Source organism: Hippocampus zosterae, chromosome 11 (assembly GCF_025434085.1).
Source record: "Hippocampus zosterae strain Florida chromosome 11, ASM2543408v3, whole genome shotgun sequence".
NCBI classification, from domain to species: Eukaryota; Metazoa; Chordata; class Actinopteri; order Syngnathiformes; family Syngnathidae; genus Hippocampus; species Hippocampus zosterae.
The window spans coordinates 19087419-19103210 of NC_067461.1; the positions used below are offsets into that span (position 1 = coordinate 19087419).

The 15792-nt window shown below is 41.2% G+C and overlaps 1 protein-coding gene and 1 long non-coding RNA gene across 5 annotated transcripts; one reads left to right on the forward strand and one right to left on the reverse strand.

The window, feature by feature from the left end:
• The first annotated feature begins 2225 nt into the window (after positions 1 to 2225).
• Positions 2226 to 15585, forward strand: slc1a4 (solute carrier family 1 member 4). Of its 4 annotated transcripts, XM_052081091.1 has the most exons (8): positions 2226 to 2863; positions 5834 to 5876; positions 7226 to 7291; positions 10802 to 10968; positions 11093 to 11326; positions 12225 to 12419; positions 12519 to 12653; positions 13481 to 15585. In XM_052081091.1, the coding sequence occupies exons 1-8, from the start codon at positions 2355 to 2357 to the stop codon at positions 13725 to 13727; spliced, it is 1596 nt and encodes a 531-aa protein (XP_051937051.1). In that variant the 5' UTR covers positions 2226 to 2354; the 3' UTR covers positions 13728 to 15585. The 4 variants fall into 4 exon arrangements, with proteins under 4 accessions (XP_051937051.1, XP_051937054.1, XP_051937053.1 ...); XM_052081094.1 differs by lacking the exon at positions 5834 to 5876 and having other exon boundaries at positions 2722 to 2863; XM_052081093.1 differs by lacking the exons at positions 2226 to 2863; positions 5834 to 5876 and adding an exon at positions 6611 to 6721.
• Positions 8886 to 9688, reverse strand: LOC127610737 (uncharacterized). The gene is made up of 2 exons (XR_007965007.1): positions 9433 to 9688; positions 8886 to 9331 (listed from the first exon to the last, which is right to left on the reverse strand). It is a non-coding gene; the product is annotated as an uncharacterized LOC127610737 (long non-coding RNA).
• Positions 15586 to 15792: the final 207 nt, after the last annotated feature.

Below are 15792 nucleotides of genomic sequence, written 5' to 3' on the forward strand. Positions count from 1 at the left end.
GAGACCCTAATAACAGTGGACAAATCCTTAATTCTAAATGCATTCAGTAAATCACGAAACCTTGTCGTAATAACATTTGCGGTCAAAAGAAAGGCCTTATCGTCTTGAAGATGTGTCAGGTTCATAATATGACTTGACAAATATGCATAAACAAAAAGGAAGAGAGTTGTTGTTTTTGTTTGCGAGGAGAGTAGGAAGAAGGCTGCGGACATTTCCCTCAGCTATCCTAAAGCAGCCCCTCCCTAAACCTCTCTTTTTATCTGCTCTTGAGGTCCCTAGGTTACATGAAGGTGAGGCCACAAAGCGGGATTTTGGGGTATCAGCAAACTGGCCACACCCTACCTAGCTTTTGCGCCAAAGTACATGATGTTTTAATATTTCATCACATCCTTAGCAAGTGCATAAGCCTGATAATCATTTTTAATACGTCAAAGCACTTTTAATACGCCAATTCGGCATATCTTGAGAAATGCAGAAGGGTCGCCTCCGTTGGTTTCCTCTTATCTGATCGTCTACTGTAAACTGTCGGCTCCTTGGAGCCATGCAGAGTTGAGCACGTTTCGCACAGAAATATAAATGCAGAATTAAAAATAATAAATCATATTGAAAACAACTGTCTCCACATTTTCCTCCATCATTCCTCCTTTTTTATTATTTTAATTCAACGTTAATTCCGTAATTACCATTGCAAGAACTCCCCATTAGGGTTCTTATTCAGGCAGATCACAAACCTATCCATTGCAATTCTCATCAACTCGAGACAAAACTCCCTCCACGTTCTGCCCCCCCCCCCCCCCCCAACCCAGGTGGCTGCGTCACCCATGTGACACAAAATACAACTATCGGTTCATCTGTTTTCAACAATAGGAAACAAAAAAGTCAAGCGGCAAGCAAGTTTTCACGCAATTTTATTCATCGAATGCCATGTGAAAGTTTAATTCCAGCTTGGAAGCGAGGAGGAAAATAACAGGCCATTTTAACAACATATCAGTGTTACATCCTAGGCTACAGAGATTATTTTATTACTGAGTGATGTTAATGCAACTTTTAACACTGGCCGATTCGCAGTGCAGCAAAATCAACGCAAAATCGTGTTCACCACCATCAACTGCCTACTTTGCTGACCCCCAACCGTCAGATTCTGTTGATCTTGACCCCAGGCCCACCTGTAGCTACTGTTGCCTGTACCGCCCCCACACCACCGAACCTAATGACTAAAAAAAAAAAATAACGCTATAGCTCCACAATTAAATGTTACATAGTTGGCGGATGGTTATTTCGCATGTGGGTCTCATATTTGGTCTGTCCAGCATGCAGTTCCAAAAAACAAATCAGAGAGGGACTGTCATTGTGATTTCACCCGAAAATCTTTTACTTGCAAATGCTCCCAAAAATAATGAAGGAATAATTCATTTTATGCTTTTGCTTATGTTAACCACGCTTTATTGCTCTTTATTCAGTGTGTAAGAATATAACAGACATGTTCTCTCAGTTCTTCATCTCAGGGAGTAACGCACATAACGGCAGTTCTTTATCTCAGTGAAAAACACCAAGGGAGCGACATAACGGCCGTCCGTGCGGGCCACTGCTGCGCGGGCAGTGGCGGGAAAACACCAAGAAGACCAGAATACGTGGAAACACCAAGAAGACCAGAATACGTGGAAACACCAAGAAGACCGGACTCCAGAATGCGTGGACCAATCCGCGTTAGTCTAGGCTCATGAATAAACAATGATCTGTTGTAATATATTCTGTCTGTCCACCTGAGGGTGACGAGTCTGTCCAGTGGCGGTGCAGCTTGTCTAGACTGTTTGTTAGGGAACCTCAGGAACAGACGTCTGTATTAGATGACCTGTTAGGAAAATAAATCTGCGTGATTCCAAGCTACTGAATCCTGGTCATCACTCTACTGGTATGTGTTATTAGAATGGTAGTGTAGCATCGTTGGAATTGGCTTCCTCCTCCAGGTCTTGAACACGCTAGAGAAAATGGTCCGGTGGAATAAAAGGACCAGTTTCTACAATAACAAGCAGTTTTCCATAAATTGAGTCGTCATCATTCTTGCATGTTTCCAGAATATCGGAAACATGAAACCGGAGCAATACTTTATAATCTTGCATCATCTGCGGACAGCGCGGTCTGTCTACCAGCGCATGCTCCTGGCAACCCGATTGGTTGCAATCCCCCGACTTAATCCACCCCCGCCCCCCCCCCCCCCCCCCACACACACACCGAGTCCAACCCTCGTTGTTGAATGTGCGTCCAAACCACGCTTTCGTTGAGCACAAACTCAGTTCAAGCTTCCCACGCTGCCGTGCTTGCAGAAGGGGGTTGGGGGGCGGGAGAAAAAAAAGATGGAGAAAAAGAGCGAAATCAACGGCCACGCCATGGCCGGCTCTGAAGAGCGCCTGCAAGGTAAACGTGCCTCGAAAAGCTTGCAGGAGAAACTGGTGGGGTTTCTTCGCCGGAACCTTCTGGTGATCATGACGGTCTCCGGGGTTGTGGTGGGTGTCGGGCTCGGAATGGGGGTGCGCAACATGAGTCTGACCAAGGCTCAGATGACCTACTTCGCCTTCCCGGGTGAGATGCTCCTCCGGATGCTGAAGATGATTATCCTGCCCCTGGTCGTGTGCAGCCTCGTCTCCGGCGCGGCCAGCCTGGACACCCGCTCACTGGGCAAATTGGGGGGCATCGCGGTCGCTTACTTCCTGGTTACGACCCTCATCGCCTCCGGGATCGGCGTGGCGTTGGCGTTTATCGTCAAACCCGGGGTGGGCGCGGGCGCCCTCAATACCAACAGCCTGGGTCTGGAGAGCGTCAGCAGCGATAAGGAGACCACCGACTCATTTCTGGACTTGGCCAGGTAGCGTACACTTCCTCCCCAAACAACAAGTGTGTAAGCTTTGGTTAAATTGTTAATTATTATCATTTTATATTTAATTAAGCATTATATTGTTTTATGTTAGTTACCTAAATGATTTAAAAAAATATATTGCTTAAATATAAAATGATAATAATTAACAATCTAAATGGTTTTATGTTAGTTACCTAAATGATAAAAACATATAATGCTTAAATATAAAATGATAAAAATTAACAATTTAACCAAAGCTTACAAGTGTATGAAGCAACAGCAGTATATATAGTTTTCCAATGTTGGGAGTAAAAGTAAAAAGAAGAATTTAGGATATCAGATCAGAAAAAAATCTGGATCAGAAAAAGAAGTACTTAGGATATTTGACAAAGTTGTACTTCCCACCACTGATGCTAGGTGATTATCTGAACTGCACGTGTCGAAGTTCGAGTGCAAAGTGACTCGGGTGGAGAGCAGGTCAGTGCGGCCTGCTTTGATTTTACAGTATTTGACAAAACCATGCGGGTGAAGGAAAGGCAGCTTTGTCAAAAGGTGTAAACGCTGTTAGGAAATTAGAACATGGTCATCTCTCTCCCCTCTAAAAATATTAAATGAACATTCAGCCACGTGATGAACTTTGTAGCAGAATTTGATCACCAGCTTCAAATCACAACATATGATCTTAAAAATAGAAATCGGCTTGAAAGGAAGGAGGAGTTGATTCGCCATTGGTTGGAGGCTGCTTTCCTGTTTTTAGTTAGTCCTGCATGGTTGAGAAGCTGCCTGATAACAAATTCTCACCGTACGAGTGAGATGACAGCTGTTGTGGAAGAGCTGTGTATTTTGGGTACAAGGCTTCATCTGCTGCAGCTCTATTCAGTTTCAACCAGGCACATACTGGTCTGGTCGGCACTTCTCGCTTATCACCACAGTATGTATTAAATGTGCCACCACATCCTTTAATAAATCAGGATTCTATGCTAAATCAGTGTGCAAATGTCGACCACAAGAGTTGTTATTTTAGTGACTTTTTTTTTTTTTACCGCAGATGATAAATGCCAGGAGTGACATCCAAACAGTTTTAAATAAGCTGCGACTTGTAACTTTACACTGTTGTGCAACTTCGTCATGTACTTTGCCTTAGGAGGGATTCTGAGTTACATTTCACTCCAACACAATATTATACTACATATACACTCATGTGTATACTGTACACAACATTAAAATACATGAACAGAAACCCTAAAACATTTAAAAGTCAAGAAATAAATGTAGGGTTCTAAAAATAACCCAAAGAAAATGTTTATGACCCCAATGAAAGGGAAGCAGCAAGGTTTTTGAGCTGTATTTAAAAGCAGTTACACTCGGGGCTGATTTCACTTCTTTTGGTCGCTTATTCCATTTGTGTGCAGCATAACAGCTAAATGCATTTTCACCATGCTTACTTTGATCTCTGAGCTCCACTAATTGCCTCAAGTCTGCAGATTTCAGAACCATACAAGTTCAGAATATGATTCAGTGCATCCAAGTCCTGGGGAACAGATGTTCATATTCTCATGTGTGTTTGTCGCAAACAAAACCGCTGAAACAGAACAACAACAACTATTGCCTTCCCTCTAAATGGCTCCGGCGTGGCCTATTTCTGCTATTCATTAAGGAATAAAGATGCCATTTAATGTGAGATCTTTAAAAAAAACTGTCTCCATCATTGCAACTTCTCAAAGTTAACAGTTCCTTGCCTTGGTCATGTGCTGTTCACGAAACATTTTGACTCAAAGACTTTAATAAGAAACTTTGTGTGACAGCAATGTAGGATTGAAACTAATAATGTCCCATCAGTTTTACAAAAGATGTGCCGTGTGAAACGACTGAATCGTTGTCCAGGTTTTATGTGCTGAACTCATCAGACATGTCCTCACTGTGGGAAAAAGTTGTGTTTCTTTGCACCATGTTGTGTGACCTCCGGGGATAAAGTTACCCCACTCACACTAATACGTGGAAAGAACCCAAAGCTTCCAGTAATCCTTTGTGTGCTTAACTGATAACAAAGAAAATAGAATCAGTGTGGTGTCTGGGAGGGAGGCCCGAGTAACGCTAGACTAGAAAAACGAGATGGAAAAAAAACCTAACCGAATCATTTTAGAATTTACGGGTTGCCAGCCAGTTTGCGTTGAAATACATCAAGTAACCCCAGTGAAATCACTTTCATTAAATACCCGTCGTCGTAGGTGGTGTAAAGGCCAAAAGCATGCAGATTTACAATTGACAAAGGGTGACGTGAGAAAAAAAGATAGTTCTGTCAGAAATATTTCTAGCCCCCCCTCAACACACAAACAATTTATATATTTATGTTTATGATTATTTAAGTTTATAAACATTTTTTAAAAGTGCACAAGTAGCCGTTCTGTTCCAATACAATTCCTGTCTGTCATTGTCTTGAACATTTAGGGGCACCTTCGGAAATAATCTGAGCGCGCACTGGTGCATTGCGACCATTTGGAAACTGAGAACGCCCCTCAAATTTGTGGTTCGACTATTTAAGGTACAATAAAGATGGTGCGTGGCACTAGGCGATTTAACTGGGGACACGGTGCGCCAGTGCTTGCTGCATTCAAAAATGAATGGGAGCGCAGCACACTCTATCTCTCTGAATATACCCGCTCTCAGAATGGTGCAGAAGAGAATTTGTTCAAAAATCACAATCTTTTACAAGCTCAAATAATGTGTAGACCTTTTAGTTATACATTATCTTTGTTAACGTCTAGCGCCAGAACAATGTCGCCTGAGAAATTGCTTTGTCAGGGGATATGAGGAGAAGCAGTGGACCTGATAAACGATCCATACCAATGTGTTAAGAGCGTGTGATGACAAACCTTCAATGTGCAGTAGATTGTGGACTGGTCTTTCAAATTGAGAGTCCGCTGCATTGCATTAAAGCTGACACGTTTTGAAAGACTAATTCTTCTCAATCTTTTTCAGGAATTTATTCCCATCTAACTTGGTGGCTGCAGCTTTCCGCTCTGTGAGTGCCTCACTTCATCCACTCTCCTCTCCATGCTCATGGGTCACCCATTTTTCACGAGCACCAGTTTCATGTGTAGATTAACCAGCAGAATTTATTTCTCCGACACCACTGATGCCACTTCATGTTCATTTACAGCCGCTGTACTTACTGGCTCAGTCTTATAATGCCTCTTAATGAGGACTCTTTGGCTTCTACCCACCAGGCGTTTCCATGGCAAAATCATTCCATTCACACCAGCCTAGCAACTCACCTCGCCTCGTTGCTTTTGAACGTGGCCCACTTTCGACAATTATTATCTCTGCTCTATCAGACTATAAAATAGGAATCCACTATGGTCTGTATTTGGGGTAAAAGGGTGCAAGACGAAGATGCTTATCCACAAAGGACCGCATATATGCATAGCAGTGGACAAAGTCCCGCAAACAAAACAGTGGAAATTGGAGAAGTGAATCATAAACGTGACTCCTTGCATGGAGAGAGGAGTGCGTTTCAAAGTGCAGGCAAGTCACGGAGTGCACTTCCCACCACACCGCTCACATCACCAATTGAGGATTAAACCAAGCAAGCAGAGAGGCACAGAAAAAACATATAGCTTGATCTTTAAGGAAACATTTCCCAATCATTCAGAGTCCATTTGTTTGACCATAGCCACACCAGCACAAGATTCTATGCCCGGTCTTTAAAATATGCACTTCTTTCTGTGTCATCATCCTTTCTATACAGTCTGTCATTGAGTAAGGTTGAGAGGATAGCGTTGTTGCAAATGAAGCCATTCAAATGGTCCTCAAATTCCATTTCATTTCCAATTCATCCCTCCAAGATGCTGACAAAGGCAACTTTGGGTAAATTTAAACGCAACAGTGAGAAATATTATTATGGTCTTTCTTTGCTCTACAACAAACTAGCATGCTGTTAATGAAATTTGTAATGATCATTTTGGTGTTGGTCGAGTTAATGTGAGATTTGAACACTGCCACTTACCAATTCTAGTGGTGATGCAACGTGAATGGAGCCTATCCACCATTACTATAGATTGACATAAGTACATACCAACACACCTAGCAACATATTTTTGGGAAGTTGGTACAGTATTTTAAAGGTAACATTACTTCCACCATGTGTTTTTTAATGGGAAGTAAATGCATGATACAGTATATTGCTTTTTATTATTCTGGTTAGAATTGGGGTGGTAACAATAGAAACCCAATTATCGGAAGCCCATTTATCATTCTCTCTCTGGAGGTGCAAGTTATGTGAGAGGAAGCCATTCAGTAATCATGTTAAAGATCACATATTTATTCACTAAGATAAGAACAAAAAAACTTTTTTTCTTTTTTGTGATGCAGTATGCCACTAACTACAAGATGGTTGCTTCAGGAAATGACACCAATGGGACCATCCTCTATCAAAAGGTATCAATTCCCTTGACTGCCACACACTAATACACTTCTATATGCACACATTCAGATACATTTGCAAGGAGTATGAGTGAATGTGTGAAGCTCTGCTCATGTTGAATTGTGTGTGTGTGTGTGTGTATTTCTAAGTGTGGCCAGATATTGTTGACAGTATGTTGTTCAGAGACTGTTAAAGTCTAATTGTAACCTGTTCGGGAGGCGTAGCCATTCTTGTAAATAAAAGTTTTCAGAGGTATTGCATGTAATTTTTTTTTCTTTTTTTTCTTGCTTACACAGTAAACACTCGCTCTTTGTGGGGGAAATGAACTGATAACTGCCATGAATAATGAACATACACAAGTAATCAGTGAAATTCATTTGTCAGGGAGCGGGGGCCATAAATTCTCACCCACATACGACAAATAGCCAGGTACTTCATTTAAGAAGGTTTCAGTAACTAAATTATTAATAAAAAAAGAAAAATGAGGGACTATGACAAAGGGACAATATGGATAATGAACCCATAACTTGAAGTGTAAACTCTCAAAAAGAGAGATATAGCAGTTCAAAATATGCGTGAAGCTCAGATAGCACGGGGTAAATTTCTTTATTTTGTGGAATTTATCCATCTCAAATCAGTAATGCATCAGCCCTTTATTCTGATGAATAAAGGGCGACTTGCATCTGAAATCGATGAGATGGAGAAAGAGGGTGGATGAATAATTGGAGGTTGATGACATAGCTGTGTCTATTTGTTCCCTATAAACATACTTTGCACCCAGGCAGGACTTTATGTGTTAGCCTTGGTTGCTCTACCACTCTGCCCCACTGGCCGATGGTGTTCCACATGGTGCAATTTTGGGGCCCCTGCTGTTTTCATTGTATTGTTGCTCCCAAAGTTTGTCTTAAGCATATTTCCTTTCACTGCTATGCAGATAGCAATCAAATCTAAGCAAAAAGGATGCTTTCTCCTTAAGGCCACTTTTGTCCCGTCTGGAGGTAATCAAAGCCTGTATGCTCATAAACGTCTTGAACTTCAACTAAAAGAAAACAGATATGTTGGAGGTCACGTTATTCTTTCCACTTATGTACATCAAGGCTGAAGTGAATTAACGGTGGCGAGACAGTTAGCCTGCTCACAACAGTACAGGTCAAATAAACTTTTATAGTGTGGTTCAGGCGGCAGCACTGTGGAATGCTTGTTAGTGGTTCTAAACCTCCCATGTGCAGTTTACATGTTTTCCCACTGGTTGTGTGGGCTTTCTCCAGGTAGACCGGCTTCTTGAGTGTTAGGTGAACGGAAGTCTGTGGATGTGAATGTGAGTATGAACTGTTGTTTGTCTACATATGCCCTGTGATTGACTGGTGACCATTCCAGGCTGTCCAATAAGGTTGGAGTATTAAAAAAAATGGATGAGGATGGAGGCTTGTCGCATTATGCATTTGCAACAAGGGCTACGTCTGTTTTATAATTGCTGGAGATGATAAAACACTCTGGGGCAGACAACAGGTTTCTACCTGGACCAGTAAGGGGACACTAGGTTCAATTCACTGGAGCCAATGATGTCACCATTGAGGGGGTGGCATGGGCAAAGAAACAAGACAACAGTTGTAAGAACAATTATCTTTTATATCAAACATAAACACAGGACAACAAAATTATTATCACGACAAACACAGTGAAAAAAGTAAATAAATCCAATTTAGTCTCAACCTCTTAGTTGACCTTTCCCTCAAGCAAAATAATTGGTGATCACCTTTCTCAACACTGGTGTGTTTCCTTTTTTTTTCTTTCAATCTGAATGAAATAACTAAACACAAAATGTTCTTGTCAACTCCTGTCGTACAAAATAAATTATTCTAAACATCACCAACACAAATAAAATAAAATTTATTAAATGTAATATACTGTATGTTCTTTGGTTGGCTCACCACCACCACTGTACCCCCTTTTCCAGCACTTTTGGAAGTCAGGGCACCGTAATGGAATCCACTCCACTGAAGGCACGCCAATCCCAGTGCTGTCCTCAATTAGAGCTCCACAAAAGACCCGGACTAATTGGGCCAAGAGCACACGAGCGCCGGCAATAAAATTACTACAGCAATTAAGTACTTCCAAGTACTGTGAGATGTTACTAACATTCATGTACACTCACCAGAAGAATGTTGAACGAGACTCCGACGACGTTATACGGTCGGCGAAATCCCGGCGGTACGTTAAGCTAACAGCTACGTTAGCCAGGCACAGTGCTAGAGGTCTAAGGAAGGTGACTACATTTGAGCAACAAGTGATTTTAAACGAAATGCGCATAACACGTTCAAGCCTCTGAGCACACTCACTGCCTAGAATGACTCCCTTTCTCCCGAAACACTTCTTTAAAACGGCCAAAGAATGCGTCCGCTCGCATTCAGGTCCCGTCAATATTCAGTTCTGTTTTAATTAAGCAATTTTTAACGACGCTACTCTTTTAGTCAATGTAGATTTTGGTTGCGTCCACTCCCCATTGCCTCATGCCATAATCCGGGTTACACATTCGACTAGACAGTCAGTCACACAATCTATGTAAACATCTTCCTTCTTTCACACACTCACACACACACACACACACACACGCACACACACACACACACACACACACACACACGCACACACACACACACACACACACACACACACACACACACACACACACACACACACACACACACACACACACACACACACACACACACACTTTGGGGTTCTCAGTCATCTTAAGCATTGGTCCATGGTAATTGTCTGTCATGGGCCATGTTGGAATGAAGCTGATGGCGCTATGGGATCCCTCAGGACAATGGGTGCAGACAGAGGGGATTTGTCCATGTCCTTTTTGTTAACCATTATCCAGCTCACTGAATGTGCTGCACCGTGCTGGCTGTATAGTCCCAAACTAATTTCAAGAAAAAAAAAACAATTAAAAAAAAGGAAAAGCAGTAAAAATCCAGCCCTAGCATACAGTCAAAGCAATTTTTTTTTAATGAAAACAAATTGAAGGTTATGGTGGCAGTAATTCCACCTTAGAATTATTGACTATCATCGAGAGTGGGAATATAATTAAATATTGTATTCGGTTTTTACCATGTAAGAGATCCAAGTCCAGTAACAGTACAGTAAGACTTTAAAACAACAAAACAACAATAATTAACTTTTGTACCTTCAGTGATTGGAAGGATGGTAATACTGTAGAATGTATCCAATCATCCATCTATTCTCTATTTTTTTGTGTACACTTATGCAACCATTTTACAGTATTTGTTCTCCTAACAGTTTTTTACATGAATAGTATTAATAATACACCACATTATTAAAAAATATTTTCATTAGATAAACCTATTTTGGCAATAAGGTGGCCGTGACTTGATTAACTACTGTATGTGCATATTTTAGGGTAAGACAGGTTTCCGGCTTATAGCTTTTGACTACAGTAATTGCAATTCAGAATTACAGCTCGTCTCTCCTTGATCTGCCCAATTCATGGTTTTTAGGTGCCCTATGGGACAGACAATGATGGCATGAACATCCTGGGTCTGGTGTTGTTCGCTATGGTGTTTGGCGTGGCACTGAGGAAACTTGGAGATGAAGGCGAGGAGCTTATCCGATTCTTCAACGCTTTCAATGAGGCAACCATGGTACTAGTATCCTGGATCATGTGGTGAGTGCTCATCGATGAGGTTTTTAAAGTACAAAATTGGTGACATTTTTTTCAGTTACATAACCTCAAAGACCCACCACGAGGGATGTTTTCAGAACTAGAACCCTGTTTTCCCAATCCTCAGGTATATCCCGTTTGGCATTGTGTTCCTGGTGGGCAGTAAGATTGTGGAGATGGAGGATGTGGTTCTACTGGTCACAAGTTTGGGAAAATACATATTTGCTTCCATCCTGGGGCACATAATACATGGTGGCATTGTCCTGCCACTGATCTACTTCGGCTTTACGCGCAAGAACCCCTTCAGTTTTCTGTCGGGCCTCATTACGCCTTTCACGACCGCCTTCGCCACCTGCTCCAGGTATAACCCTACTTTCCTGTCGTACTATAACCCTCAGCGGAATGGAAATGGTCGTTCTGAAAAACTGTTCTAATTGTACACAAAATTATCTCTAGGCGTGATTGCGAGCTTGAATGTTTGTTAGTCTATGTGTGCCCTGCGATTTGCTGGCAACCTGTTCAGGGTGTGTATCCTGCCGTTTGCCCTTCTCGAGCATGTCCGCAAAAATTGCTCAGATTATGGAGGAATAGATACATATTGTACACATATTTTTGCTAAACTGGCTTCAGCTCAGCGACACGGTGATCGACTGGTTAGCATGTCCGCCTCACAGTGCAGAGGTGTAGGGTTCGATTCCAGGGCCCGGCCTTCCTGTGTGGAGTTTGCATGTTCTCCCCGCACCTGCGTGGGTTTTCTCCTGCATTCCAAAAACATGCATGGTAGGTTAATTGAATACTTTACATTTTTCCAAGGTGTGATTGTGAGTATGAATAGTTGTTTGTCTAAGTGTACCCTGCGATTGGCTCGCGACCATTTCAGGGTGAACCACTCTGATAGGCTCCATCACGCCCGCGACCCTCATGAGGATAAAGAGATTAGAAAATTGATGGATGGATGGATGGATGGCTTCAGAGATGTTGAAGGCAAATTTGTCTTATGATTGATAATTACTACTTAAGCTGAAAAAGCAGAAAGTAGACCAATCAGAAAGCTCGAGAAAATGATAAATAACCTTATACTGGATATTAAAAGGTTGTTCAACCGAAAGTGAATGGACAGGGATCCATTCATGTGACCCAAACCGTCAACTTTGTCTTTCAAAGGCTAGAAATTATGGATATTTTATTGAGAATTTCAAAAGAAATCACAATTGACGTTTTTGTTGTTGTTTTTGTTGTTGTTTTCAAAACCCTCACAGCTCAGCGACTCTTCCCTCCATGATAAAGTGTGTAGAGGAGAACAATGGCGTGGACAAGCGCATCAGCCGCTTCATTCTCCCCATTGGTGCCACAGTGAACATGGACGGAGCAGCCATATTCCAGTGCGTAGCTGCTGTCTTCATCGCCCAGCTAAACAACACTGAGCTCAATGCCGGACAGATCTTTACTATCTTGTGAGTGCACTGTGCCGCTGTCTATACAGTCTCCTCCTAGAGGAACTATGAAAAAGTAGGATTTTGTTCTACATGTCGACGTTTCCTTGTTGTTTCTAGGGTGACGGCCACAGCCTCCAGCGTTGGGGCTGCAGGAATCCCAGCTGGTGGCATCATCACCATTGCCATTATCCTGGAGGCCATCGGGTTACCAACCAACGATTTGTCTCTTATGCTGGCTGTTGACTGGATTGTGTGAGTACATTTGGTCAACTCAACTTCAGCTTAGGAATCCAAAGGAAGCAAGAACTAAGGGGCAGTATACAAACGGCTGTTTTAAAATGATGCTGGAAAAAACAAGGTCGTTTCACCATTTGCGTACGTGACAACATGGTTTTTGGAGACGTAAAGAGGACATACAGTGTTTTGGAAAATTGACTCTGATCATTGTCCGGGCTGCAACTACAGGAAATGTTTGGTTGAGGTTTTTGCTGCCTAAGGAGCGTCAACCAGTTGTTTTCAAATTTGTTTAACCTCTTTGCTCAGTTTAATACTCAGAGTATAGCATAACATTTGCCCACTGAAAGCACAGAGATTATTAAAATTTTCGAAATTGTGAATGAAACAAGGATATATTAAAAAAAATGTACACAGTATCGATTGGCATTCAGCGAAAGAACCAGAATGTCTTCAAAATGCATTACATGAAATTAATCTTTTGTTTGGAGTGACATTTAAAGAGGTGTAACTCAAATTATATCTGTTACACAAAATTGTTGATGCTACATTTTTTTCCACATCCTTTAACCGGGACGTTTCTGTCAAGATTAAGTTGAAGCCCAAATGAAAAACTGAGAGGTTAAAATATTTCCACGTGAAGGAGCTATAGGCCATGAACTAAATATCTAATCTCAGCTCTGTGTGGTATCGCAACAGGATAAATAGGAATTCTATGAAAGGGGGAACTTTTATTGTGTCACCCATGCGTGGGGGTGGTGAGGGGACGGGGGGATACATGGCTTTGAAAGACATAGTTCTATGTATCTAAGATGATGTGTTGACTTAGTATCATCTCTGTGCAGGGATCGCACAACCACAGTGGTCAATGTGGAAGGCGATGCTTTAGGTGCTGGAATCCTGCATCACATCAACCAGCAGGAGATGAAAAAGCAGCAGCAGCAGGATGAGAAGGATAAGGGAGGGGAGCTTTCTGAGGTGCGGGTGGAAACGGTGGCCAACATCCAGGCGCAGGAGGAGACCTCACCTCTTGTTATGCACAAAACCAATGCCTCAGAAACCGTACCGGAAGCCATAGAGTCAGTCCTGTGAGCTCAAACAAGTTTATTTTATTGTTCTCATTATTATTTTTTGTTTTCATTGTCGAACTTGTTGACCTGTGTACACTGTTAATGTCGCTGCTGTTGCGAAAGAAACCCGAGTCACTGAAGAAGATAAGGCCACTGTTTGGCATTTGCTGCACGAGGAAAAACAAAGTGCCACTCTTCTGTGTAGACTGTAGAGCCTGTAAGTACACACATGGCACAGGTACTAAATTGATTTGTATTCACTATTAGAATTGAGACGACAGACAAGGTAGATGTGTGCCAATTTGAATATTCTGTCCCTCAAATATTCCCATCAATGTCATCCTTATGTTTCATCGTTCGTCATGTGCATTCCGTTGTGTTCATCATAAGACCAAAACTACTGCAAGACCTCAAACAACAAATTCACAGCCATACGTCATCATCGAAAATGCACTATAACATTTATATATGTGCCATATCTGAATTACACCACAGTGTACTTTTAACATATGTAATGGAAAAGATACCAAAACGCATTCCATCTCCAAATCAAATACGACGAGTGTGGAGGTTTTGTTGTTTGTGCTTGTTCACAGATGTTGACATTTGTTTGCTTAGCCACATGTCAAACATTAACGCTTGGAAGGAGTGTGTCCCATTTTTCCACACTAACTAGCAACCACTCAACAAGTGTTACATTGACCTATTTAGGGAAGCGAAATACTGACAAAGTGGATGAAAATCTGTCTCTCGCGTAGTTTGAACGAGCCACAAATAATGGAATTGGATTCTCGACATTCGATTTTCTTCCTCAACATTTAATTGGCATCTAAAGACATTAAGGTTAATTTCTCAATTAATACAGTGTACAATATCTACATGTTAGAATGTATTTGTTACAAATTGAAAGCTGTTTGCCACGTTTTTAGCTAGCACGAATCAACAAAGCAAGCTATCTCAGCTACTGTATTTTGATTGGCCTCGGTTAGATTTCTGTTCGGTTTGTTTGTGAATGTAACACAACAGTTAAAAGATAAAGAAATGGGTAAAAATAGCATGGGTGCATTTTCTTTATTAAGGAATGATGATAAGGAATTTAAAAGATACTGTGAATGACTTGTGGTGGTTTTGAAATAATGCAAGCACCTTCTTTGTTGAGACACATTCTCTTAAGAAAAAAACAATTTTTTTGTCATTTTGAAAGTTAAAAAAAATCAAACAAACAAAAAACATTGTTTATGTACCTTTAACTCCTTTAAAATAATAGTGTGTCGTGGCCAAATACACTACAGTATAGTAAGTTCAGATTGTGTAGTATGTTGCAGCAGGACATGCACACATTGATCATTGTAGGCACAATAATGTTCATGTAATGTTTTTTGTTTGTCTTTTTTTTTTTGGTACATGCAAAACAGCTTTCCCTGAGGCATCGATATTTGTGAGCGAGGAAGCTTGTTTTGCTGCCATCGAAAACACTCGGTGTGGTGTCTTTCAATGTTGAGTCTGTTAAAACCGTACAGGGTGAATTCATATGATGTAAAACGTATCAAATTATTTCACTTGACTATTCTACCATTACCAGTTTTGTCTTAAGAAGTTGGATTTTTCTATCTTTCTTTAATATAGCTGGTGTGACACACATGTAATTACCCCTGGTTCTACTTACTATCATCAACGGTACTTACTAAAAAAGGAAATCCTGCGCTAGTGTGCCTCACTTGTTAGAAACTACCGTTACTTGTAACAATTTAAATGAATAGCTCCAGTGTTTTTTTGTGCCAGTATCACAGTAAAGCTATGTTTTTTAAATTTTATTTTGCCTTTGATTCTGCTGTGTGTCACCATTAAAAATAAGTAAAGTTGCTTTTGTTTTTGGTCGAGCATTTGCATTGTGTTTGAGCCCATCACTGCTGATCTTGTGTGAAATATACAAACAGCCATTCACACTCACGTTGAAATTAAGAGGCTTCAGTTAATTGTTCTTGGAGAAAGCCGGAGTACTTGGGGAAAATTAATGCAGACAACAAACATTTACGCACCTGTGGTGGAAAAATTAGTCTTCACTTAACCTTCACTGGCTCCCCATT

Bases quoted from the DNA above. Each gene is read 5' to 3' on its own strand.
- slc1a4 (XM_052081091.1), top strand. From the start codon at position 2,355: ATGGAGAAAAAGAGCGAAATCAACGGCCACGCCATGGCCGGCTCTGAA. The intron at 7,292-10,801 runs GTATCAATTCCC...CATGGTTTTTAG, and splicing joins GGACCATCCTCTATCAAAAG to GTGCCCTATGGGACAGACAA. The intron at 12,654-13,480 runs GTGAGTACATTT...ATCTCTGTGCAG, and splicing joins CTGGCTGTTGACTGGATTGT to GGATCGCACAACCACAGTGG.